The 26,795-nt window shown below is 41.4% G+C and overlaps 1 protein-coding gene across 10 annotated transcripts in view; it reads right to left on the minus strand.

Moving 5' to 3' along the window:
• The window catches only part of unc-13, a 646,812-nt gene that overhangs the window by 487,283 nt on the left and 132,734 nt on the right, over nt 1-26,795 (minus strand). For 5 of the 10 annotated variants that reach the window (XM_076520789.1, XM_076520787.1, XM_076520786.1 and 2 more), the window contains one exon: nt 20,752-20,841. The exons of the other annotated variants lie outside the window; for them this stretch is intronic. In XM_076520789.1, coding sequence (XP_076376904.1) covers nt 20,752-20,841 — 90 coding nt within the window. The remainder of the gene's footprint in view (nt 1-20,751; nt 20,842-26,795) is intronic. 10 annotated transcript variants of the gene reach the window in all.

The following is a 26,795-nucleotide window of genomic DNA, read 5'->3' on the forward strand; positions in this document are numbered from 1 at the left end:
GAAATTATAAATGAAATAATTTTTCATTATTTGAGTCAAGAATTAATTAAAAATGAACTGCTTGAATTACACACAAAATATGTTATCCCATAATTCTGTTAACAACCGGGAAGCGATGATCCCTGAAATTATTTGAAGTATCTTTTGCCTTAGCGAAAATGCAATCCGCGGCTTCGTTTACGTGTTATTAATGAAAAACGCTGACCAATGAGAGGCGAGCTCGCCTAACGCTAGGCGAGCCAATCAGCGGTAGAAGCCCAGTTCCGCTTATTGGCTCAACCACCTAACGCCAGCCGAGCTCGTCTCCCATTGGCCAGTGTTCTTCGTTAATAATTCGTAAACGGTACGTCGGATCGCATTTTCGCTAAGGAAAAAGTTACTTCAAATAACTTCAGGGATCATCCCTTTCCAGGTATTAACATAATTATGGGACATCCTGTATAATCAGTATATTATATGTAACACAGTTAATATAGTAATAGTTTTCTTAACACGTTCGCTACCAACGTCGCACATGTACGACTACAACGATATTTGATTTCACGTAAAGAACATCAAACTAATTTCGTGAAAATAATTATTTAAATCGTAGCCCCCTTCAGATTTTTGTTACCGTGTATTAACAAATAAATCACTTTGCTATCGCAAAAAAATGTGGACATTAATATCGAAAGAAAAAAGCAATGTGCACGATTTTCTGCTTCAAATTATGGTATCGCTGCTCTCTGTACGATTCATTTCATAATTTTAATCAACAAACGTCCATTAGGAATGATTTATTTATTAAGATTATTATTACCTAATGGATTCGCGTCGTTAGGCAGATTCGCTGTGAAGAGATAAAGGATGATTCGTGTAACGAGAGATTTATGAAAATATTAAAAGTCACGCGTCGCGACTCGTATTCTCGAACGATTATCACGGTAATTTCTCGAAGCGTAAATTAGAGAATAAATAATCGTAAACGTGCCGGTGCCTATTTATTAATACTTTACTTGGTAAATTGAACTCCCCTAGGAGAGAAACGTATCGCGGCTGTAAGCGTGTACACACGTTTGTGCGTGTGTGCGTAGGTGGGCGTGTGGGAGTATGTGTTTGTTGCGGCATCGAATGCGTTCCAGTCACGCGAATATTACTTTTATTGTTGGCATTCGGGCTCACTTGTCATTCGACCGGATCGATAAACCACTCATTCAGAAAGTCTAGGCGCGCTGTAATCACAAACTCGCAATTTTCCTGGCGAACGTTTCGCGACATGTAACACTCAGAAAATTACGCGAAATGCGGCCTGTATTCCGTGATTAAATTTCTGAACGACGGAATACCGGAATTGTGCTCGATAAAGGCTTCGCAAACTCGTCGCATCGAATTGGAAAAGAAAATAGGAAAGTGAAAATATTTTTTGCCCTGTTTTCTCTGCGTACGTTAACATGCATGGTAAATGCAAACAAAAGAAAATAGTTATTGCTAGACTATGGATTTTGATGTTCGGTCAAAATTTTCTGCATCAATTTTTCAGACAAACAATATAAAAACAAATAGAAAAGTGACGATATTATTCATTCCCTTTTATCCGTACAAAATGTGTTCGTAAAACCGTCAAACACGCGGAAAAAGATCTTTGTGTTCTTCTGATCGAACGTAAATCTTTGCGAAGCGATAGAAATCTCATAAAAATTGATTATTACTTTTACCGACTCGAGAGCACTCTAGAAAATACCGCGATAATATTCGAAAACTTTCGCCGATGGTTTTATTGTTACGCGCTTCGTTTACCGAGTTCTATTATAAATGTATAAACTCCGCAGTCCACTTATTGCCATCCCCGTTATTGACTAATGTATTAAATTAAGCGAAGTAGGAGGAACCCGTGAGAATCACTGTAATCGACAGCAACTTCGGCTTAACTTCTTTTTCGATGAAAAACCGTTTCCTCGGCCTTATACTTACAAATGGTTCTCGGAAAACTTTTTTATCACAATCTGCGAATCTTAGTATGCAGTGAAATTAACCTACTTTGCATCACAAGAGAATTGTTAGAAAATGTCCGTACCACTGGAATCTTATTCGGCCAGATCAATATAATTGCTTCAACCACATTGTTCAGGGAGCTGTTTTCAACCTCCAACCGGTTAGGTGTCGCGATCTCTTTGAAAAGTGTACGCGTGGCTGTAATAATATCGATTTAATAGTTGTGTAATGCAATAAGGGTTTTATTTATTCATTTTACCACTAACATTTATTGACTCGCTTAACCCCTTGACACGCAAATAAAACGGAATTCGACGCGTCCGGGAAATACTATTTAACCAGTTTAACTGTGGCGATTACTTTGCAAAGCGCCCACCAGTGTGCGTCGCGATAATCAAGCGATGACGGATATTTATAATTTTATTATTATATGTTATTTATAATTTTCATTTGTTTGTTTCATTTCGTCTTGACCTCTAAACACTTTAAAAATATTAAAATTTACGAATATAATTTAGTTTTCGCCAGAATTACAATTTAAATATCAAGTTGCAACAAAGTTTTACGAATGACGGATATAATCGTCATGACGCATATAGTCGTCGAACACACTTAACTGGTTAATTCGGTTATGTGCGAGCTGAGAAAGAGAATGTTTTGTTTTGAAATGTGGATTACCGATTTGTGGATGCAACTTTGTTATCGGTACCGTGTCGCGAAAGTAGGAGGGTGGGGCATCTTGAAGATCGTAAACAAACCGGAATCGACGCACGAGCGAAGCAACCGAGCAATCTAATAATATACTGCACGGCATCCGCCGAAAACAGCTCTCGACGAGTTGGGCTCGTCAAAGTCTGCAGTGTCGCATGAAACGAATGACGACACCAACTCGTCATTCTATGTCAAGGGGTTAACTTAACCGGTTAGCGTCGATTAACACGCTTCCGGCGGAGCATCAAGGAACAGATTAGAATCGGCGTGGAGCACTTATCGATCCCCTCGCGCGTTGCTCAATTTGGACAACACCGAGAGTGCTTTAGACTGTTCAATTTATTTTCCACGTATCCAGCCTTGCGAGTTCTCGAGAGATAACGGCCGAGCGGTGAAAGACGTAGACCGGACGTCAGGCTTCGCAGCCGGAAGAGGACACCCACCGTTCGGAGACCAGGGTCCCCGGTCGGTTCCCGCCGAAATTCCCTCGTAATAATATCCCAGAATCGTAGTTCGCGCGGCGGGGCGGCGCCCATTAAACTCGGATTCGAAGTGCGAAAAAAGGCGGCGGGTGTCGCGGCCGTTGGAACGAAGAAAGGAAACGAACTCGATGCTCTCGAGCGCGACCCTGGCCCACATATTTTGCATTCCGGCCGTTTTTCCAGCTCCGGAGACACGTACGTTTCGCGGTCGGCGTATAATTTCGTCGAGGGAGCGGCGCGACGTCTTTCCGCTCGTTCTTCCCCGTCGACGACGTCGTCGTCGTCGTCGTCGTCGACTTCGCCGCGACGCGCCAGTGCGGTTGAAGCCAGCGCCCGCTGTTTCTAACTTTGGTCTGGATGCAATTAAAAAAAGGGTCAAGCCCTGGCAGGAGAGCGTCTCGACGAGTAGTTCTTTTCTTTTAGACCACCCCCACCGGACCCCGGTTGGCAAGGGTTTCGCCGCGCGCTTCCGTTCCCGCCATCCCCGCGCCAAGTGCATCGAGGTCCTCCACCCCGCCACCGAGGGATGTCTCTTTAAAGTAAAGAAAGAAGAAGAAGAAGAAGAAGAAAATCCTCCCCGCCGCGCCGCGCCGCGACGGCTGCACTCGAAGCGTCCCAATCCCTTCGCCCGCCGGCAGCGGATATCAAAGTTGAAAGGGCGATAAAGGAGCACGAGAAACTTTTGTTTTAGAATCGAAATTTTAATCTTCCGCGACGGCACGTGCAGCATGTCCGACGAGTGTTCCGGGATTTCCGGCTTCGGCGATTGTTGCCACCGGTATGCTATCTGTTGTTAACACGTTCCGAGATAACTCGCGGCTGGTAGTTTGCTGGTAGACACGGTCGCCGCGACGCGCCCGTTAAACGTTCGTTACCGGCAAAGAAAACGTCGTAAAAAGGGACTCGTTTGTTGTAATTTTAAAGCCTTCGAACGATGCTTCGCAGAAAAATGTACGGGCAACGCGATCCGTGGGATTCGAGGCGGGCGAGACGCGAGGTTAACCCGAGAAAGATAACCTACGTCGCAGAGGCGCCTGCGAAGACTGTTGATTTTTGTTAATTTTTCATAGAGGTCTAGTGATTTAAGTTTAAAATTACTTAAAATATAAAAAAATATAATATAAATGCATTTTATTTTTACAATAATGGCAAACCTTTAAAATGACTAGATTAACTTAAATAAATATCCATTGTTAGTATAAAATTGACGCCTTAGAAAAGCATGCGCCTCTGAAGCGTATGGTTATCTTTTACGTACGTTGTCATATGGTTATCTTTCTAGGGTTAAATTCGCGCGAAGAAGAAGAAGATCGGAGAGAACTGTGCGTATAAAAGTTAAGAGGGTGCTTTAGAATTTGTCGCATCGAACTGCAAAAAGCGGTCTAATTGTCGTCGAACTTTTCGTATTTTCCTCGTCGGTTTTTAGGTATTCCCGTCGCGTAGCTGCTTAGCCGGTCGCGATTGATCCTTGAAAACAGATGCGATGTAAGTAGCCGCGCGCCGGTAATGGTCGAACGGTAACAGTTGGCCGTCGATATATTGACAAAGTTTGCAAGGGGGAACAATAGGACGAGGAAGCGTCCCCCGAGCGTCCTTCACCGGCGAAGCTGTTTTTCTCGGTGCCGCGGCTTTTTCTTTCGATTTTTCTTTGTCTGGTCTTGTCGCGCTTGTCGCTGCCGTGGATTGGCAACGCGGAACAACGTTCGCTGCTACTTTTGTTCTTAACGACAACGCGGTAAAGTATTGTTTAAATCGAAGGCCACCACGTGTCGGCTTCACGTGCGCGTAGTATCGGCTGTCAATTACTCGCCGACGTCGGATAATATCGTTCGAATGGATTTATATGGTCTTCCAACGAAGGTAAATCGTAGTTCGAACGACGGAGAGCGGAACACCTTGACGAAACTAATATTTAAACGTTCTTTTCTTTCGGCGAATTTTCATGGAAACGGTTTTCTTCGAATCGAATAGGTTCATCCGGAATATCTTGCATTCGAAGTCGCTGCGATCGCTGTTTAAATGAACAAAGTATATCGTCGGTGAAACGATCGTTTCGTTACACATCCAAGTTTCCGTTCTAGACAATTTTTTTCGTTGCATTTTCGTCTACAGAATTCCATATTCATCCTTTCCGAAGAGCTCGTAAGTAGACTGCGAATTTTATGCAAATATGACAAAAACCAGAAGATGAAATGCAAAATTGTGAAAACATTCGAAGTGTTTGAACATACTGCTGCATTACTCTCGACTTATTGAAATTATTAAGCAATGAAATTAACGTCAACGCATCTCCCGCGTCACATAATTGATACAAACAGCTTTTATTTTGCACAATAACCCACGGTCTAGTCGTAATCGCAGCGTGCGATATCTGGAATAATAAAGTTATAAGAACGTACGAATATATATTTATTAACACAGAACATAAAAATAAACGATCGCTTTGTCAACAGAACATTTTGGCAACGAATAATGTACCCCGAACCGCAAGAAATCGATTCGACACTGATTGGAATCTGAGCTCGCCGCACACGTGTGTATATTTCCCACTAAACCCTGCGCTGTCGCAAAACATTGATCCCGAACAATAGGTCAACAAGTTCAAATCCCTGAAAAATCGCTTCCGTTCTGCTAATCACCCGGTGCCGTCTTTCCAGCCCTAATCCTGCCGTTCGGGTTGTCTGCACGACCCGGTGCACGGCCAAAGGCGTGTAATTAGTCTATTTTTGCCGGGGCAACTTTGTCGTCGGCAAGGAAAATTAGGGCAGCCCGTTGAAGAAGGCACACGCTCCCCGCAAACGAAAACAACCCCCACGAACGGGCAACTCGTTTAACTCGTTATGGAGGGTGCGCCGCGCCACCCCCGATGAAAACTCGACACGCGACAACAATGAGCTGGCTTTTTTAGACACGAAAATTATTACGGATATTTTCGTAGGAACGAGAAGAACGAGTGGTTGCGGCAAATAAGACAGCATGCTTTCATTCATAATGAGAACTCGTTTGCTAAACATTTTCATATTAAACGTATCGGACACAGATTTCTTGTTCTCAATTATTTTTAATTCGTCATTACAATTTGTACGTATTTCAACCTGTTCTTGGGTAATAGTCGTTGCCAATTGAAAAACAAATCTGCGTACGAATGTTAGTACTTTATTTTAAATAGAAAGATTCTGTTTTTTTAAAATTAATATTAGGTTATTAAAAGAGTCGTAGATATAATAAATATACATTTTCTGATGCTTCTACGAAATTACAGAAACGCGAAGAAATCGATTGCGACATAAAATGTGTATAATCTGTGTATTACTTTAGTTCGCTATATAAAATTATTAGCAAAAGTTGAAAGTTGTGTACACAATTTTCGATTTTCTTCCGAAGAAATCGGTACCCTAAAGTCTAGTAGACGGCACGCAAAGATTTTCAATGTACATCTAAGCCGATCTACGAAAAATAGCTGAGATTTTTCAACGACACTGAATATCAAAACGTAAACCCTGATAGATAAACGAAACCAGAATCGAAGAAAGAAGAAGCGAAAAATCCCTAAAAGCGTGCCGACGAAAATAAAATTGTACGCGACGAATATTTTATCGCGCTCACCGAACAATGCGACTAGATTCCCGAGTAATCTAGAGAAACAGAAATTAATTAAAACCTGCGTTCGCTTTACGCGCGCCTCGACTAACCAACCAGCAACGTTCTACCGGGTGGCCTTTCCTCGGCAACGAAAAATTGCGAACGCACACGCGTTTTCGCGGCGAGGAAACGCTCCGGCTACCTAATTAGCACCTGAAGGAGTTGCGGTTTTTGTTCTGCCACTCAATAGAGAGGTAACGCAGCGCGAGAGCCTCGAGAAAAGACCAGTTTTCGGACAAAACTTGTTCCCTGTTCCTATCGTTTTCCAAAACGAAATACGGCCGTTCGACCTGCGGCCAAAACGAGCATTCCCATTGTTCTTCGCACGCCTGAACTCACTTCGACGAATCGGCTCTAACCGGTCGAAACCTGTTCGCATACAAACCTTGCGGTGGATACGATCGACCTTGAACCATCGAAGCGTCAGACCGATGATCGACGAACATCGGACGAACGTAGATCCGCGACGGATTCAAATCGGAGTATAATCGAAGAAAAATCGACATCGCCGATTTCATATACAGGGTGCCCATAAATGTCTCGCAATCCGGAAATGGCGGGTTCCTCGGATCATTTGAAGCAGCTTCTTTCTTTACAAAAATTTTCTCCGATGCACCGTTAACGAGTTATTAACGAAAAACGGTGACCAATAAGAATCGAGTACGGCTGACGCGAGGCGACCCAGCTAATCAGCGCACGGCCGCCTCGCGCCAGCTGAGCTGGGATTCGACCGCTTGACCGCTGGCGCCGTTGGCTCGGCCGCCTCGCGCCAATCAAGCTCGCCTCTTATTGGTCACTGTTTTTCGTTAATAACTCGTCAATGGTGCCTCGGAGAAAATTTTCGTAAAGGAAAAAGTTGCTTCAAACGACCCGAGGAATCCGCCACTTTCGGATTGCGAAACATTTTTGGGACACCCTGTAGAATCCGCAGTCCGCTCGAAGCGTCAGCAGTTCGTTGGCCGGGTTAGATTCCGAATTTCAAGCAACGTGTACGACCGTCTCTCGGCGATTAGGCTTGGTCCAGATTTATCGGTGATCCGAGCGGCGCAACGAGACACGCGAGCGTTCTTAACCGGAAGACGCGCGCATGTACCGGCGGACAAATACACACTTTCACGATGCTAGGTCATGCGTGATTGGGGTATCTAGCTAAGGGGAGGGTATACGTAATTCTAATTGAATCGATCGAACGATACTGAAGAGCACGATGGGATCCCTGATCAGCCAGATACCAGCGTAAACAGTATCGCGGCTGGTCCGGAGTGAGTCGCGGCACGATTCACGATGAAAACAATCGTTGCATGTAAAATGTAAGAGTCGTGTAGCAAAACAGAGAGGAGCAAGAAAAGAAATCGGAGGAAGAGAAAAGGAGACAGAACGTCTACGGACAATTGATAATTGATTACAGTGTCGCAGCCATAGCTCGATGCATCTGCAGGTACCCTCATTCGCATGTTCTCCGCGTTGGAACGGACATTCGAGAATTCGTGTGCATCGAATGAACGATGCTCTCTCTCTCGCCGGAGCAACAACGGAAACAGATCTCGCGTTACTACCAATATCTTCTATTTTGATTTTTCCAAGTTCAATCGTTATCTATGCCCAACCCTTCCCCCCCAGTCCCTCTTGTGCTATCGCCGCGCCACTGCGTGCACGTGCGATTATGGTGCTCCGAAGGTGAACAGAATCAGTGCTGTAAACACAAATTTGTATGCCTGAAAGGGTGGAAAACACTCCGTGAGCTTCGGCCTGAGAGTCGTCGATTCAGCTGTAATATCGACCAATTGAACGGAGCATCTTCGTTCGCCGCATTTCCCGAACGGGTTCCGGCCCGATTTAATCGCGGGACACGCGCGTCCGCCGATCTCAGCGGTCGCGAAACGTCTTTGCGCAGCCGTTTCGTTCGCCTCTGAAAGGACAGACTCGGGGAAAAGGTAAAGCGCGCGGGGGGAGGGGGAGAACTGTCCGGGTTCCGAATTAAAATCAAACGGTCCGGCTCCGTTTGACAGGGCGCGCGCGCGAGATGCCGGCTGGTTCTCGGAGCAAACAAATGTTAATGAAAATGCAAATACACGGCGGAACGAGTCCTCCGCTTTCAACGATCGCGCGGACCGACGCGACATTCCCGCGGAATGTTCCCGTTGGTCCTGGATCCTCCGTTATGGCGGAATTAGCCGCCGACCGTACGCTTTTCCGCCGAGCGGATCGCACGTTTCCGCGGATTTTTATGGTAAATTTCTTGCTCTTATATGTTGCATACGCGTTTATAAATTTCACTTGTACGTCGCGTGCATTTTATGGATAAATCGCGCTTTATGCACGTCGAAGTTCGTTCATTGTTCAGACGATAGTTTTGTAGAAACTTCTTCCTATGTGTATAAGAAATATTTTATCATTTTATCATTTTCTATTTAATGAAAAATTCGGAGAATAAATATTAACGAAAATTCATTTTTGGCATTATATACTGTATATATTTAACAGACATTTGGCTGATATTTGATATAATAAATATCAAATGATCTAATAAATATCTAAACCCTCGACTCTGCGGATGCTTTGTGTTTTATTAATTCTGACAAGTATGTAGATATTTCTTGCCTGAAATTATTCTCTAAAATGATCTGAAGAGGTTGGTACAGCTGAGTGTCTACATTACGAATATACAGATATTTTTAAAAATGATTAAATTGAGAGGAATATAAAAGATGCAGCAATTTTTTCAATTTCAAAGGATATTTTTCAATTTTCGTCCAGAACTAAGTATACCGAAGAATTTGGAATTACAATATAAGATAGAACGGATCTTCGATAAATAAAAATCATCATCCACGTTATGTTTCCGTCCCAATGCAGAAACAAAATAGTAGGACGAAATGTGTGACGTTGGCAGTGGTACTCAGCGCTTGCGCAGTGATCGTCTCTCGTCCCGCTCAATGTAATAGCACTGCCAAATATCGAGCACCACTGTCAGCGCCGCGCATTTTTTCCGAACTATCTCTGCACCGAAAACAAAATATAATTTGTAATCTCTGTCGACGAGGTCGGTGGATGATTATTCGAATGTTCGATCTTAGGTGGAACACCCTATATAAGAAAGTACAAACCTAGTTCCACTAGGACACAAACCATCTACAGAGCAAAATTTGCTATTCTCTTTGAAAACTGATTAAAGTTAGATCGGGATTAGAAAATTCACTGATTCGGACAGAAGTGCTTGATCGAAGTTAAAAATTGTTTAAAAGTTTGAATTCAACGTATCAATATTATTGGCTTTTTGTATTAAATCTATTTCTAATTATTTGTAATTAATAGACCGCTTTTATGCATGACAAAATGTGCAGATAAAAGTTAAAAGACTAGAAAGATTATAAAAATCTAATTGTAAGAGAATCGATATATATCGTATGTGTATTATGTAATTGACTCATTGTCTTTGTAATTGGCACAGAACATTTTTATTTCGTTAATAAGCTTCGTAGCTATTTTTGTGGAAACATCATTCTCGGACCACGTGTAACGAAATAAAAATGTGTGGCAATATAAATGAATAGATATATTCTTATGAAAATTATTAGATGACTGTTTTGGAAGAAATAGGAACCAAAAATATATAATACTATATTCTTCCTTTAATAGGTTTAATAAGAGGACACTGATGCATTGATATTATATTTGTGTTTGTAATTCTTGTGCTCAAGAATTTACACGATTTTATTAAAAGATAGAAATAAATCGACGCAAAATCGCAATAATTATCAAATAAAAAACGTGAAATGAATTTTAACAAGTCTGGTAACACTGGTATCAAATCTTCGACTCTTTTAAATTCCACTGACCCACTTTTACCACGACTGCATAAAATCCATAATCTAATCGTTACAATAATCTCGTAATAATCTATTAATATCGACAATAGTTCCCACGCACCTTGTCCCTCAATAATGAATAAAGAAAAGCATCGACTGTCCAGAAAATGAATTTTCTACGTGAAACGTGACCGACGTATTAAAAGTACGGTTAATAAAGAAACTCGAAAAAAGTTCCGTCGAACTTGTTGAAAATATAAGAGTCTAATAACTCTGGCCGCTTTTGTGTGCCGCTCAGCGGATTATGGTAGGTTCGAGTAACGAAAGGGTTAAATGCGAGGACTCGAGTCGCCTGGAACGAGGACTCGAAAAGTGTGTCGCGATTCAGGCGGGCCGATATCCGCAGATGATCGTTACTTTCGTTTCGCCTCATCGCAACTCATTACTACCCTATAAGAAACTCCTAGAGCAGGGATTAAACGAAGTTCTCTTTCACTACGTGCTTCACTCAACAACACGGTGCTTCGTTCTGAAAAGGCGCGCAACAGTTCGGTTACTACTGCGACCGTTGTGTTGTGCTTTAATAAACTTTCGGAGGATACGGGATGGTCGGAGAAGCAAGAATTTTAGCCCGAGCAGCTTGCAAACGCTATCTGTTTGCGGGTTGCGAGTTATCGTTCCTCGCGAAGCAGAGACAGAGATAGATAGAAAGAGGGAGAAAGGCAGAGAGGTGGGAGAGGAGAAAGAGAGAGAGGGAGGAATAGACACGAGACTGCGAGAGAGAGAGAGAGAGAGAGAGAGGGAAAAATAGAGAGAGCGATGGGAGAGGAGAAAGGGAGATGGAAAATAGAGAGAGAAATGAGAGAGGAGAAAGAGGGAAGGAAAATAGTGGGAGAGAGAGAGATGGGAGAGGAGAAAGAGAGAGCGAAAATAGTGGGAGAGAGAGAGAGATGGGAGCGGAGAAAGAGAGAGGGAAAAATAGAGAGAGAGAGAGGAGAAAGAGAGAGGGAAATACAGTGTGAGAGAGAGATGGGAGAGGAGAAAGAGAGAGGGAAAAATAGTGAGAGAGAGAGAGAAATGGGAGAGGAGAAAGAGAGAGGGAAATATAGTGTGTGAGAGAGAGAGAGATGGGAGAGGAGAAAGAGAGAGGGAAATATAGTGTGTGAGAGAGAGAGAGATGGGAGAGGAGAAAGAGAGAGGGAAAAATAGTGAGAGAAAGAGAGATGGGAGAGGAGAAAGAGAGAGGAAAAAATAGTGAGAGAGAGAGAGAAATGGGAGAGGAGAAAGAGAGAGGAAAAAATAGTGAGAGAGAGAGAAATGGGAGAGGAGAAAGAGAGAGGGAAAAATAGTGAGAGAGAGAGAGATGGGAGAGGAGAAAGAGAAAGGGAAAATAGTGAGAGAAAGAGAGATGGGAGAGGAGAAAGAGAGAGGGAAAATAGTGAGAGAAAGAAAGATGGGAGAGGAGAAAAAGAGAGAGAGAGAGGAATAGAGGCAGAGAAAACGCGAAACAGCGGACACGAGAGGAGAGGGAATGAAAACGACGCGTCAGGATCCTGTGACGACGTCTGATTAAAAGATAGAGCGACAGTGACAGAGGGGCGGGAGAGGGGGAGGGCAGTGGATGGCAGAAAGAAAAGGGAACTGTGAACACAGATGGGGTCGGCAAAATATTTCAACGATACTGCGCTCTATGGTACTCGATGGTGAAACCGTACGTGTGCGTGTGCTAATGACAGTGCGATAAATTACTAGGGAACGCAAATTTTTGGAATGATTATGTTTCGTTGGCTTTCCGAGGATCGTTGTGTCCACAATTTGTAGAACAATTCTTGCTGAATTACTACATCCATTAAAACGTACATAAGCATCTTAACGTAAAAGTGGTAAATAGAAAAATCGAAATCAATTGTTAATACAGTTTTACGACTCTATTATGATTACTGTTGAATTTCAACGAATAGGTTGAATATAAAAATCGATCTAGCAAATAGTTTTTTATTTACCACCTGATACGATTTAATCGTGAAGGCGTGTGATAATGTATTTTGTCGTTTCTAATCGTTGTTGATTTTACCAAGTTGAATCGTGTCAATTAACGCAGATATCTCATAATTGAAAGTTCAGATAGTGAAAAGTATTAAAGTTATTCCTATAACTATATATAATTCAATAGTCACAAATTTTGTTCTAAAAAAGTGAAATTCGAATTATCAACATTGAATATATCGAAAAGAAATTTATCAACTATCAATTACAATCGCGTAGCTGGCTACTCTATGAAAGAGTTTGCATTAAACTGTAATAAATAAACTTCAGATTTTATGGACCGATGACAAAAAGTACAGGTGCAACACGGAACAACAAAGACGTCGCAAGAATTTCAAAATACTGTCATGTTATCATCGATTTATTGAAACTGATCGCAAGAGAAATAAGCTATTTAACTCTCGTTGTAATCGACGCGGACAATTTCTATTTCAGCAGAAAGATCCGCGATCTAGTAATCAAATGAAACCGAATCCTTGCGTTTCAAAAATTTAATATAAGCGTAATTCTAGAAATATTCTTCTTCGTTGATCTAACAGACAGCATTCTTTCGGGAACATCCTGTGCTTCGTATTTCAGACAATCATTATGCCTGCGAGTTCGCGGTTTCCCACTCCTGCCGTGAAAGCGGAACATCAAGTGAACATGTCAGCTCGTTTGATCGAATTCACACGGTGATCACACAGGTGTCTCGGGAAAGAAGGGAGCTCGTTTAGGAGAAACGCTGTGTGGGATTGGTGTGGTTCCTTTTTGCGAGACGCACGATGATCGTTCGGTTCGCACGCGATAAACGATGGAACGTTGCGTTCACAGTTTGCTAACATTTTTTGGCTCGTGGTTCTCTGTCCAAACTTTTGTTTATTTAGGGCCCTCTTTCGCTAAACTATCTCTGGTATCAACGTTTCTAAGTATAAGTAAAAGTCAGCACTAATTAAAATAATATATATATATAATATAATACTTGTTAAAATTGTTAGGAGAACAGATCAATTTTTATTTAACCGATACTTCTTGTAATTCGCACGGAAATTTTGTATTTTTCGTAAAAAGCTGCAGTGCATGGCAGTAATTGGATCCCCAATATTGAAATGTCATATTCGTAATAATAATTCCACATTGATATTCGGACATTTGAGAGATTTTGGGAGGTTGAATAAATTATTTCTTTCACAAGGCACGCAATTAAAATTTGTAAAAAATTACAATTCATTGAAAATTTAAAGAACGAATATTGCAAATTTCCGTCAATTTTATACGTTCGGAAAATTTCTGAAAAATCGAAGTTGATCGATTCGTCGGGTATCGAAAGCTGTCCGAATGTTTACAGTTATTGCAATTCTCATAATTCCGATATGGTTATTGCGATTGTAATTAACGAGAACCGCGTAAGTCGAAAAGAACTGCGAATTTTGCAATCTTTGACCAGTTCCCGTAGTTGCGTGAAGTTTGCCTCTTTTAAAAAGTGTTCGAATATTAATGGAAGTCACTGTAGGTAGTTTCCATTTGTCAACGCTAACACGTGTTGCTACCTCTTGACTTCGTAACCCAGTCTCACCGACACACGTACCCCTGCGCTGTTCCAACTAGGTCAGTGACCGCAGTCGCTCGCTGATGGGGCTCCTTTATCGACATATCCCTTGTGGCATTTCAACATTGCAGATCTCGCAGAGGGTTCCCTCTGCAAATCCTCAAAATCTTAGCCGACTATTCGAAAAAAGTAGCGCATGTCCGACATACAATTTCCACAAAACCTTTTTCACTCTCGAATATTATCCGACGATATCGAATAGTTAATTATACATTTGTATGGTTTTGAAAAATTCTAGGTGATTATTTTGTAAATGTCCACACGACATAACTCGGAGAATTGGTTCCAGTCATTGCTCGACTGCGGATCACTATGAAAAATAAAAATTTGTTGAACCGATTACGAGAATCGGAAATGAAATAAAACGGACTTTTCTCTTTTGATACTTTGAATTGGTCGAAAAAAGTGCGACAATATTCTCTAATTATTCTAAAGCATTGTTTTGTACTTCATTTATTAATTTTTTTCATGAAGATAATATTATCCATACTCGTCGTCAGACTATGATTTTTATATGTTCCAAAAAATGAGTGCATTGATAATAATCAATAGCATTTTGCTTCATTTTCACAAGTAGAAAACGTTCTATTTAATCAATATTTTTCTGTCATTCTGATATTTATTACAGAACTTTATTATAGTAGAAATTTGCATAAAAATTCACGAACTAATCATTACTTGCTCAACAATATTTTGCAATATTTTATTAGTTTCCTACCTAATTAGCAATAATGTTTCGCAGTAAAACTCGCGCGGGAAATTATACTTGAAAGTCTTTCCGATGCAGACAACGAACTCGAACGTGGGCAGACCAAAACAATCCTTGAAAAGGGAACAGCGAGCCAAGAAAGGTTGATGAACCTAATGCAATCAGTGACACGAGTGGCCCGATGACTATTGGCGGGGTTGTATCGCGCGGTTCGAACGATATTACATCGGCCGGTGATTCTCGCGGTTGAAAACTCGTCGGATCGGCTTTCTGGCTAGCGCGGCCACCAGTGATAGCATAATTAAAGCCGTTTAATCAAGCACGAAATCGTATTAAAGTTCGCCAGATACAACTGAAACGAGTTTCGATGGCGTGACTGTCCGGCATGGCCGACACGCGTGTGCGCGGGACCACAAAGGAGGCTTCTCAATTAAATTAATGGAACAGGATGGAACAGGAGAGGTCGCGTACATACGAAACGAGAAACTGAAGCTCCAGAAACTGAAGTTCCCGGTGAGGAAGTCAGAAATCGAAAACGGCGAGGAGAGAAAAATTTTGTCCCGTGCCGCGGAAAGTTGTGTCAGAACTCGACGAGTTTGCAATCATTCTTAATAAGTTATATTTATTATCAAGAACGATTGCAAACTCGTCGAGTTATGACACAATTTATATTTATTACTTTAATAGTAACGATTGATAATGTAAATTAATATTTCATGGACGCGTGTGTCGAATTTTGTAATTTTTATGAATTGCTGTTAACCATAATTGGTGTTTCGATCCCTTCAACCGTGGATGACTATGATTCCGTGGTTCAAGCTCATTTCAACTGGAAATTCGAAACAAACATTTAATTTTTGTTACTTTAACACTCGAACCAATGTATTATTGAAATAATACATTCTAGTTAATGTATTTTACAACGTTTAATATTTGACACCAAGTTTTGTGAACTTTCGTGATCAACGTCCCCGGCTACTGAAACAAAACTCGAGAACCAAACTGCGAGCATTTTTGTAAAATTTGATTAAAAATTGTTAGTTATTGGCAAACATTCTACTACCTCTAAATATCTTACCGCCTCTTTCGATCCAAATATTAAGTCTACCAGAAAGTACTGTGCACACCTTTTGAAACTAAGATTTCATACTTAAAGCTATCAAAAGTATGTAGTAAAATCTAAATATATATTATGCCACATTCTTTCACCTTGCAAACACTAGATATAAAATGATCGTTTAAAAAATTCATTAATTAATTCGTAGAACGATACGCATCGCATGTTCATTACAATTTCAAACGAGACAAACGTGATTCAAAATTACGATACGAACGAACGTAACGTAGATCGACAAAGCTACGAGAGACGACGAAATAAGGTAAGAATAGATTATAGGTAAAGAAAATAGAACTACAGCCTACTGCAACAATCGACGCATTTTCTGTTAAACACGGCTTTTCAGAACTTTCCAGTCGACCTAATACATAGAATGAAACTTTCGAGAGCCTCGTAGCATTTCGTTCAAACGTTCCAAGCATCTTCAATTATTTTGGAATCCCTAACGATCCAAACAAACCCTCCTCAAACTCCGTAGCTCGTAAGTTTCGCGGGGGAGGGGGAGGGGTGGGGACACGAATCACGAGGAACAGCGTTACATAAAGCGTGCAGCAATTCGAAACACGCGTCCCCGTCGCCATTCGTCGGGCCGGGATACTTTAGCCATCGGGTCGTAAAAATCGTTCATGCGCCGCCACAATTCCACCATTGAATTTATATTACGTCATTATAAGTACGTGACAGACGAAGACCCACGGAACCGCGGGCGCCACTTCGAATTAGCGTGGCTCCAATCAATCTCGGTTTCCGTCGCTGATCAATTCCGCCGGCGCTTCGCTCCAACACTTCGCCTGTCACGTCGAACGTACACGTATTACATAATTTTTAATAGGACTCGAAGTCGATTTTTATGAAACTCTCGACTGGTGACTCCGACTCGCCACTTTTGTTGCACCACAATTGTTACGTAACATTTCCAAAGAATTTCAACGTCATCAAATTTGTTTGTATTTTGAGAACTGTTAAAAGTGCAATGTTAAAAGTCAATTTCATGTATATAAAATGCACTTAAGTCGTAGAAAATGGAAATACTGTAAATTAGAGAAACTATATTGTGAACTCAGAGTTAAAATGGCTTCGAGTGCAAAGGGTTAATATTTTTGTCACGTCTCGATATGAGTCTTCCGATTGCATTGATAAGTAATCTGAACTTCAGTTTCAGTCAACTGCAATGGCACACAAAAGTGTTCGAACAACTTTTAAAACGCAATAACTTTTTTAAAGCTGAACCAAATGACTTAAATATTTTTAGATGATAGGACTAGTCTACTGAACGATGGCTGAAAAGCTTTCTTTTAATTTTGCTATTACTTGGAATGAAAAGAAAAAATCAAAAACCCTCGTTTTCCAACTTTTCTATCTGAGCCTATAACGAAAATTTAAAAAACGCTTTTTGTAGGTCTCGGTAAATGCGTGCTGAAAAGTTGGTTGAAATTGGTTAACTCAGAATCGAGCTACAGGCGTTGAAGGATTTCAAAAACTGCAGATCTCTTACAGTTTTTCATGGAAACCGCGATAAAACTGCGATTTCTGCGATCTTGAATTTGTTGCAACTCGTAACAACGTGAAACGATTTCGATAACATTGTCAACATACATATAAGTTACCGAAATCTACGAAAAACATTTTTTTCAGATAAAACAGTTAAAAAACGAGAGATTTTCATTTCTATCTTGTCATTCAAAATAATAACAAAATTTAAAAAAAAAGCCTATCAATCATCGCCTGGTAGACTAGTCCCCCTATCATCTAAACAAAAATTCAAGTCATTCAGTTCAGTTCTAAAATAGTTATTGCGTTTTAAAAGGTGTACGAACATTTTAGCGAGTCACTCTATGTGACGAGGAAACCAAATGTTCCCTTGCCATGGAAGTCAAACAGGAACTTCAACGCGTTCGAACATTCGACTTACAACCTCGTCGGTCGACAAGTAATTTTTTGGGATTCCCATGATTAACGATGATGGGTTCGTTCGGCGGCCGGGAGAATATCTAAAGTAGTTTTCGATATCCGGCGAACCGACCGATCGTCGATGCACTGCGATGCATCTAAAATGGTACGAAGGAGAAGGAAACTAGGCTGGGGAAGGTGGAAAGAGAGTAATAGAGAGAAAGAGAGAAAGAAAGAGAGAGAGAGAGAGCGAAGGGTGTAGAAGTCGAAATCGCAGTAGAAATCTCAGGTGCAGTGGCTGACGAGCAAGAAGGGGTTCATAATCGCTAATTACGTACAAACAGCGTGGATTCTATTTCTCGTGGATCGTGAACGCGTGACTCGGTTCCCGAAACTTTCATCGAGCTAAATCCGGAACAAAGCTGGGTTCACGGATAACGTCGGGGAACTACGATATCTCCGCAGACCCGGGGAACACGTACGCGATTCCGGAAAGTTTCAACACGATTCGCGCGTTCCGCGGCGGAGTATTCCCTCGTTATACCGGAATGTCCCATGATAAACGATAGAGTCGGAAAGAGAAACGTGTCAACGGATGCAAAGTGTGTCTAATGTAAGAGCGTGCAGCGATTTCTATGCACCCGCCCCGGAAAGAAAAAAATATTTGGTCGCCCGTTCCGCGTCGAACCTCCTTCGTTTCAGCTTTCGCGCGCTCGACAATGGTCGACAGAAATTTTCGCTTCGCGCTGGTTGCGAGAAATGCCGAGCAGAAAGTCTTTCCTGGTAATTGAAATATTGCCTTGGAAACTGTGTTAACGATCGCAGTTCGCGAAGAAATAAATGTTCACAGAAAGATCCAGGCTGTGAATCTTTGCGCGAATTTTTACTCTCGCGCAGAACTTTCTGAAAACTAATCATTAATATCGGGCTAACGCTTCGTAAAATCGAAGATTAATTTTTATTCACACGCACTTTCTTTTCTGTTTTTTTTTATGTTGCTTTCACGGATTATAAAATGAAACATAATCGAATGTTGTATGTAAATTTTACTTCGTTCGTGCACGAATTTTCTTTCGATATTTCAGAAAATTTCTGCGTCGAATTACGCAAAGGTTCGCAGTTTTTTTTTTTACGAGCAAGATTATCTATTTTGCTCCGAACTGCTTGAATAGTGTGCGGGACCAAATATTTTTGAGCGACGGTACATCTACAGCAAGCTCTCGGTACAACGAATTAAATTGTACTATATCGAATACGTAAAACATAACTTCAGTTTGTCTCCATTCAATCTAACGATTTCCATTACTGCTTAATCGGAATTTGAAATTCGAGAATGATACAGTATTCCCTCTCGATGCGAACGCTCTTCCGTCATTTTCTTTTGTAAAAAGTCGAAGTGACGATTACCGATTGCGAGGACATTTCGTTACGACGTAATTCGCACGACAGACGCGTATTTAATTTTATTTACTTATTTGATTCTTGATAACATGATAACATCGAACTATATAATCGAGGTTGCGAAACATATACCAATTACAAATTTTTCCATCGCACAATTATACAAATTACTGTGAACGAAACTTTTTACAAATATCGCTGTATATTTAAATTCATCGTTCGTCATAAATTCATCAAAATATAAAATACAACACTCTACCCAAATCTTTCACCAATAATAGCTTCGTACTTTCTTCACCGTCAAGTCGAAAGCTTCCCCTCGCCTATTCGGCACAAATATTAGCAAACGAATAGAACACGCTCCGATCACGGAAACCACGTCGTAACAAAGCCTCGTCAAAATCGATGCCGAAAACGTCGTCGTGTTATTTCGGAAAACGCGCGACTGTCGTTGACCCTTTCGCTACTACGGGCCACTATAGTGGCCCTCCATAAGATGCCACTGAGGTACTACGGGCCGCTATAGTGGCCCTCCATAAGATGCATTATATTGCATAATGTTATTTCCTCTCATACTGTAAATTAAAGAGCGCATGCTAAGACGTTATAAAATACCCTGGAATACCCTTTATTTGTAAATACCCTTTGGAGAAAAATTTTTTCGTTCGTAAACATTCAAGCAGCTTGGGTTCTCCGCCGCGGTACTCCCGCTGACGATCGGCGTCGCGTAGCGTGCAGTGATGTCGCGGCGCTCCGTTCAGCGAAAGTACCGCGGCGGAGAACCCGCCCGTAGCGAAAGGGTTAAACGCACAGCCCGACGACCACCGAACGAATCGGGCGATCGTGCTCGCGCAAGACGGAATACTGTACAAAAGTTGTGCTAAAGATCTTCGTATCTATTCAAACGCTAAAAAAAAAAGACGAACGAAGAACGCACATCTACTTCTACGGGAGCAGCAAGAACGTAAGGACGTAAGAAAACTGTCTGCATGTACCGTAAATAAATTGTGGTAACATTTCAACAAATTACAGAGCCGTCGTTTCGGCCGACGCTAACGACGGTTACGACGAGTAGACGAGTAGTAAACATGCGAAAATGTTCGATTGATCAATTCCAGGTCACTCGGTATAACGAAAGAACGGCGCGAATCGTTCGCGTCGGCGGACTCTCGGGTGCGCCGAGGCGCCCGAGGTCCGATTGTTTGTTAGCCGTAAATCGTGAGTCGCGACAGCACGATCGACGAGAAATCCACAATGACGTGGAAAGAGTCAGATGCATTGGTCAGAAAACCAGGATATTAAGCGAAACGAAGATCTCGGGATCAAGGACGATCCTGAAATCAGGACGGTCCTACGATCAGGACCAAGGATCTTGACGAGGGTACCTGAGCCACACATGGGCCGGGCTGCTCGCAACTGCATTGCCGTTTGACTCGTTAGCAGGGCTTTCCATCTCGTTCGTTGTTCGCACTTTCCTGATTGGTCAGAGACTGATCAGACTGAAGATCGGCCATGCATGATCCGAGTCGCGATCATGTCCTAATTTTATTTCGGTATTTTTTTTTTTTTACTCTCGGCTCTTGAACGTTCGAGATCTCTCTTTCTCGCGTGAAAGCGTTTACCAAAAGCGATCTTGTCCTCACATTTTTCATCGCCCGATTCGTCTAATCGGCATTCCGATGCGTACGATACAGGGCGATTCGTTCGATTGCCTCGTCTAGAACAACTTAGCTAATTTTCATGCGGTACAAGTTGCGTTTCGTTGAAACGACTTGAGTTAAAACTTTTGCTGCGATATAAAATAGTAGTATCCTCACAGGACACCAGTGTAATTAACACGAATATTAATCGTAAAACGAGTGTAAAATTAACGTAGATGTTACCGTTGGCAGAAGACTCTGGATACGTGTTAAGAAAGCCAAAAGAAAGAAAGAAAGAAAGAAGTGATTAAATTTAAATTTGATTAAAAATTAAAGAAATAAAATAAGCGTAAATAACATACATGTTAACTAAATTAACATGGATGTTACCGTTGGCAAAAGTCTCTGGATACGTGTTAAGAAAGCCAAAAGAAAGAAAGAAAGAAAGAAAGAAAGAAGTGATTAAATTTAAATTTTATTAAAAATTAAAGAAATAAAATCAGCGTAAATAACATACATGTTAACTAAATTAACATGGATGTTACCGTTGGCAGAAGTCGCTGCGTACGTGTTAAGAAAGTCAAAAGAAATAAGGAAAGAAACGATTAAATTTAAATTTTATTAAGAATTAAAGAAATAAAATAAGCATAAATAACACAGATGTTAACTAAATTAACATAGATGTTACCGTTGGCAGAAATCTTTGCATACGTGTTAAGAAAGTGAAAAAAGAAAGAAATAAAGAAAGAAACGATTAAATTTAAATTTTATTAAGAATTAAAGAAATAAGATAAGCGTATCGGCGTATCGTGATGAAATATTTGCGACAAATATGACGGTGCGTTGTTCACGGAAATCGTAGAACGATGAGAAACACTGTGGCATGAACAACGGATGCGACAGTTTGTACTGACGTGTTACGATCATAGATAAAGTCTTAGGGTTAGGTATAGACAGCGCGGACCGTCAACCTTGTAGAATGCAATTTTATCGAAGTTCGTAGGAGATTACGAAGACTTTTACAGTAATAACTGTGATTGTTGCTTCCTTCTCTAGAATAACAAAGTATTAAGTTCCGACGAGGATGATGGGCTGTTTGTTGCTTGCTCGAAACCTTTAAAGCAACTTGCTTACATAATTTATGCGACGGTCGTACGGGATGGTACGGGAATGGGGTGCGCACTACGTGGAAGAGAGCAGAAGGCATGGAAAAACAATAGAACTTTCAATTCGTTCGCGACAGTCCCGCGTTATTTCGGTACAACTTCAACGACGCATGGGAATGCTGTGCAGAAGGAGGTGGTCGGAAGAAATTTCAGCTATAGAAACTGGTTCGTGTATCTCGATCTGTATGATAAGCAAGTAGTATGACTTCGGTGCATGCGTGAACAGAATTCTTACCAACACACGCGCGGTCTCGATCTTCTGTCTATAGGTACCTACCGCGCGATACCTTTGCTTTATATCGGAAAGCAATTCAATCGGAATAAATGAACGTGACGTGTACCTGATGTAAATTAATGATCAGCTCGACTCGTATCGCAGCGCGATGATCGTGTATATTCTTTGTTTACTGAATGTGAATATTAGTATTATTATAGTGGTTTTTTTCATTTCTTTCAAGCGATGGTAATTCATAATTTATTCATAATTTACCATTGGGAGAAAGATCTTGGAAATCCTTCCTCGTTTAGTTCTCTTAAAACTTTCAACCCACGAACATATTGAGCTATAATAAATCTACACGAATGTTTGAACTTGTTCCGAATCAATAATACACGTAAAATTCATTGAAGAAAATATTTGACAGCTAAAATCGTACAATACATGTGAAGAAAATTTGTTTTTGGATGTGTTAAAAATTAGTATAAGTACCTCTTTGCACGTTGCACTTATACCGAATGCTTGGAAACGAAATTTCACTATTGTTTTAACACTAGAGCTGCCAAACTAGTCAAAGTGGCTGATTTTTTCTTTTACGGTTAGTGAAATCGCGTAAAAACGTTTCTACGACTAACGTTTCGATAAAATTCTTTATCCGAGCAGTTTGACTAGCTCTTTGCCGGCGTTATAAACAGTCTACGTATCTTTATGCGAAATAAAAATTGTCTATTAATTGCAACATGCGGGAACTACGTAAACATTTGTCTCTTCTCTCGATAATTTGAACGAGTTGACGCACGATATAACGCACGAACGCATAAAATTCACGGTCCAGTTAACACGTTGAATGCCACGGGGGTCACCGGTGACCGGCACTTAACTTGGCGATGACGCTATGGGGGCCATCGGTGACCGGCGCGACCAAATTGATAGAAATATATATATAATTTCAAACAAATGTCAATATCTAAAATTTTGTACTATTACCATCGTCGATTCAAACAGTGACCCCTGACGCAATTAACATGTCGAACATGGTTATACACTGTAACTTATAATTAAATTTCATAAAAGAAAATTCATCGTGGCGCCACGGACGATTTCTGTAAAACCGGCGTGTCATTCAACGTGTTAATAAGGCTCGGGGCTCGTCCACTTACAGGCGTTTAGGGCTCGATAGTTCTAGTGTATGAAACAATTGCTGGTAAAAGTGATCAAGTCTTTTTGCAACATATTAGAACCCTGTTGGTGAGCGATCAGGGAACATTCGCCGAGTGCAAACGATTAAATTTGCGGAACAGCGTAATCTGTAGCAGAAAATGTTTCCAGCTAATAGGAGCGAATCGATGAAACCCCTCTGCGATTACAAGTGCCTCTAGCTGCAGCTCGGAATCCGAGAACGGCGCGGGCCCGCGTATCTCCGGCTCCGATCTTTGATTTCAATTCGGCGAAAAGCTCCGCGGGAACAATTCGATCGCGTGGCTCGCAATTTTTCACTTAAGAGCCCGTCTTATCCGTCCGGCGATGACGCGATTAAACATTCTGTTTCGGCCGCGCGATAGTCGATCTCGTTTTTCCATCGCCGCGATCGCGTCCTCCCGGAACATGTCGATACTATCCACGATAAACAGCTCCTCCCGTTCCGCTCGATCGCATCGCTGTCCTCTCTTTCTCTCTCTCTCTCTCTCTCTCTCTCTCTCGCTCTCAGTCTGTCTCTCTTTATCTCTATCTCTCTCCTCTGTCTAGTTTCTGATACTTATTTCTTTCGCCTTTGTGCGCCCAAAACGCCAGGGAACCGAGGAAACGCGGCCAGGTCGATCTCTAGCTGCGGGAAAGGATAGGTGGAGAAAGAGAAGCGCAGGAGAAGAGCAGAAGGAGAGCAAGGGAAGAATTAGACGTTTCTCGAGAGCAAGGAAAAAGGAAAGACGAGCACAGGCCGGCACGGCGAAGGAGCAAAAAGAAGCAAACGGAAGGACGGGGAGAGGAATGAGAGTGGTAGGGGTCGCTGCTTGGTTCTTTCGCGAGAAGAGATCTTATCCTGCGAGGCGGCCGAGGGGCACGGAGAAGGGACCGGTGAAGAGAGCCTCGATACGGTCCTGCATGCCCCGAATAAGTGAATTGGGATTCACGACGGCGAGAGCCGACTGACCGAGAGCCACTGAGAAATAACTTTGCATAAGCGACTTTTGGTTTGACGGGTTTCGCCTATTGTTGGGAACCGGTCGCTGCTGAGATAAGGGATCTACTACGAGCAATGTCGGAACCGAATTGCCAGGGTGGCAGAAAGGAATTTTAGGTCCTCCGAGGCACCTGGTGAATCGTTACTGGGTCAACGTTGGGGTAAAGCTTTTTTACATCATAATTCTCGATCAAAAACGCTTTTATTTAAAGTGGACGCGCTGTGAAATATGTGTTCTTTCGCGATCCATTGGAAAGTGCAGGAAAAAGGATTTCGCTTCTTCGTAATAAAGGAAAAACCAAAATTATGCAGCCATAGATTTGGAAAATGGGTTCTTAACCGTTTGAGTCCCGGGGGTTATTCAAAAAACACGGTCGAAAAATGGCGAGCAGCGTAACAGCGCTTGTCTTAATTGATTGCGAAACGGCGCGATAGCGCTCGTCAAGATTGGCAAACAAAACGAAAAGGAGAAAAATGGAAAAAGCAACTATGCGATGTGCGTGCGTCATTAAAGTTTGATCGCGACGCGAGATCTGAACAGCGCGATCGCGCTGCTTGGGACTCGAACGGTTAATATGAGACCCAGTTTGGCTTTCTCGGGAAATTGTTCTTTTCTATCTTTTATCGCATATCGGGCGTGTCAAATTTGTTTCTTCAACGCCAGTCTTCGTGGTAACATTTTATATACACCGCTCAAAAACGTTATAGCGTAGAAAAATTTCGGAGAACAATTGGCCAACTACGACTGACGTTAACTCCGCGAGAAATCCATGAAAAATACAAAGCAAGAGCGATTCTGAACAAGAAGTAGAAGCAGAAAGTTATGAACAGACACGTTTCCCGATACTTTTCCAACAACGTGCGAGTTTAAAAATGTTCAAGCTGCGTTTTCTCTTGAGAACGAAGCCTCGAATGAAAATACGTATTATCATAATTAACCGAGATAATTAGTATCGTTTATATAGTATCTCCAAAAATTTTATAAAATAACTGTACCTCGATAGAGATCAGCCGTAGATTGTACGACTGGTATTTAAATAATTGGTGCAACGGCGACACCGATTTGAGAAAGTTTTATTGTGTATATTTGAATTGCGAAAATTGAGAACGGCCGAACGTTTAAAAGTTTGAAGATTATGATTGGATGATTGAATGACCGAACGTTAAGTTGCTAAGCGCTTCGCGAAGTTTCAAAACAAGCCAGGGATAGAGCATAATCGCCCAAGCTAATGGTTCATCGTTCGACGTACGAAAATAGACCGTTGCAGCTGCACAGGTGCAAGCCTTTGGAATCATTCGAGTCGTTGTGTACACGACGAAATTAAATTCTGTGCATTACTATAATTAGGTGCGGGTATATATACAGGGTGAAACACCTAGAATCTAAAAACCTCGAATATCTACATTGTTCTGATACGAGAAGATATTCCAGAAAAGAAACGAATTTTCATCATAACGAAATGGAGAAGACAATTGTCTCGCAGCGACGTTCTCCAAAATTTCAAGGTCATCGGTGTACTTTCAATGGTACAAGGTTACATCGAATAGAAATAAAAACTCAATCGTTTCCCTGGAATTTGCTTCGTAAAGGACATCGTTCGTTGCTCGACTTTCTGACGACGCAAATTAATTACTTAAAAGAAAGTATAATTGGTTTCAGCAGCAAGGTTAACGTAAATTTAAATAAATACCGTGAAACAATTCGTGGACAATTTTGATGGAGTCGATGTCAGCGCAACCATCAAAACCACGAAAATGGACAATTTGGGAAGAGAAGATACGATTGTTCGAGCCTTGCATAACCTTGACAATTCGTAAATAAAATTGGATTAAAATACTTGAATTTTTTTTCTTGGCACATTAGAAGGCTTTGGTGAACGTTTATTGAACAATGAAGGGATCAGTTTTTACAGAAATTAAAGTCAGTTGCAGTGATGAAGAAAGTAGAATGCATTGAATAATAAATTGATTATTCGAGCCCTGCAACTCGTTCTTATAGTTGTTGACAATTCGTAACTATAAAAACGAACCGGAAGGCTCGAACAATCGTATCTCCTCATCCCAAATTGTCCATTTTTGTGGAGCGTCAATTGGAGAGACATTACTATACTTCGAACGAGATCGTTTACTCCCACCTTGAATAATGTCATTCGGTTACAAACAATATGATCGAATTGTTAAGTTTGTTTCTAATAGCGTAACGGTTTCGTGTTTCACCTACTAATTT

Source organism: Megalopta genalis, chromosome 4 (assembly GCF_051020955.1).
Source record: "Megalopta genalis isolate 19385.01 chromosome 4, iyMegGena1_principal, whole genome shotgun sequence".
NCBI classification, from domain to species: Eukaryota; Metazoa; Arthropoda; class Insecta; order Hymenoptera; family Halictidae; genus Megalopta; species Megalopta genalis.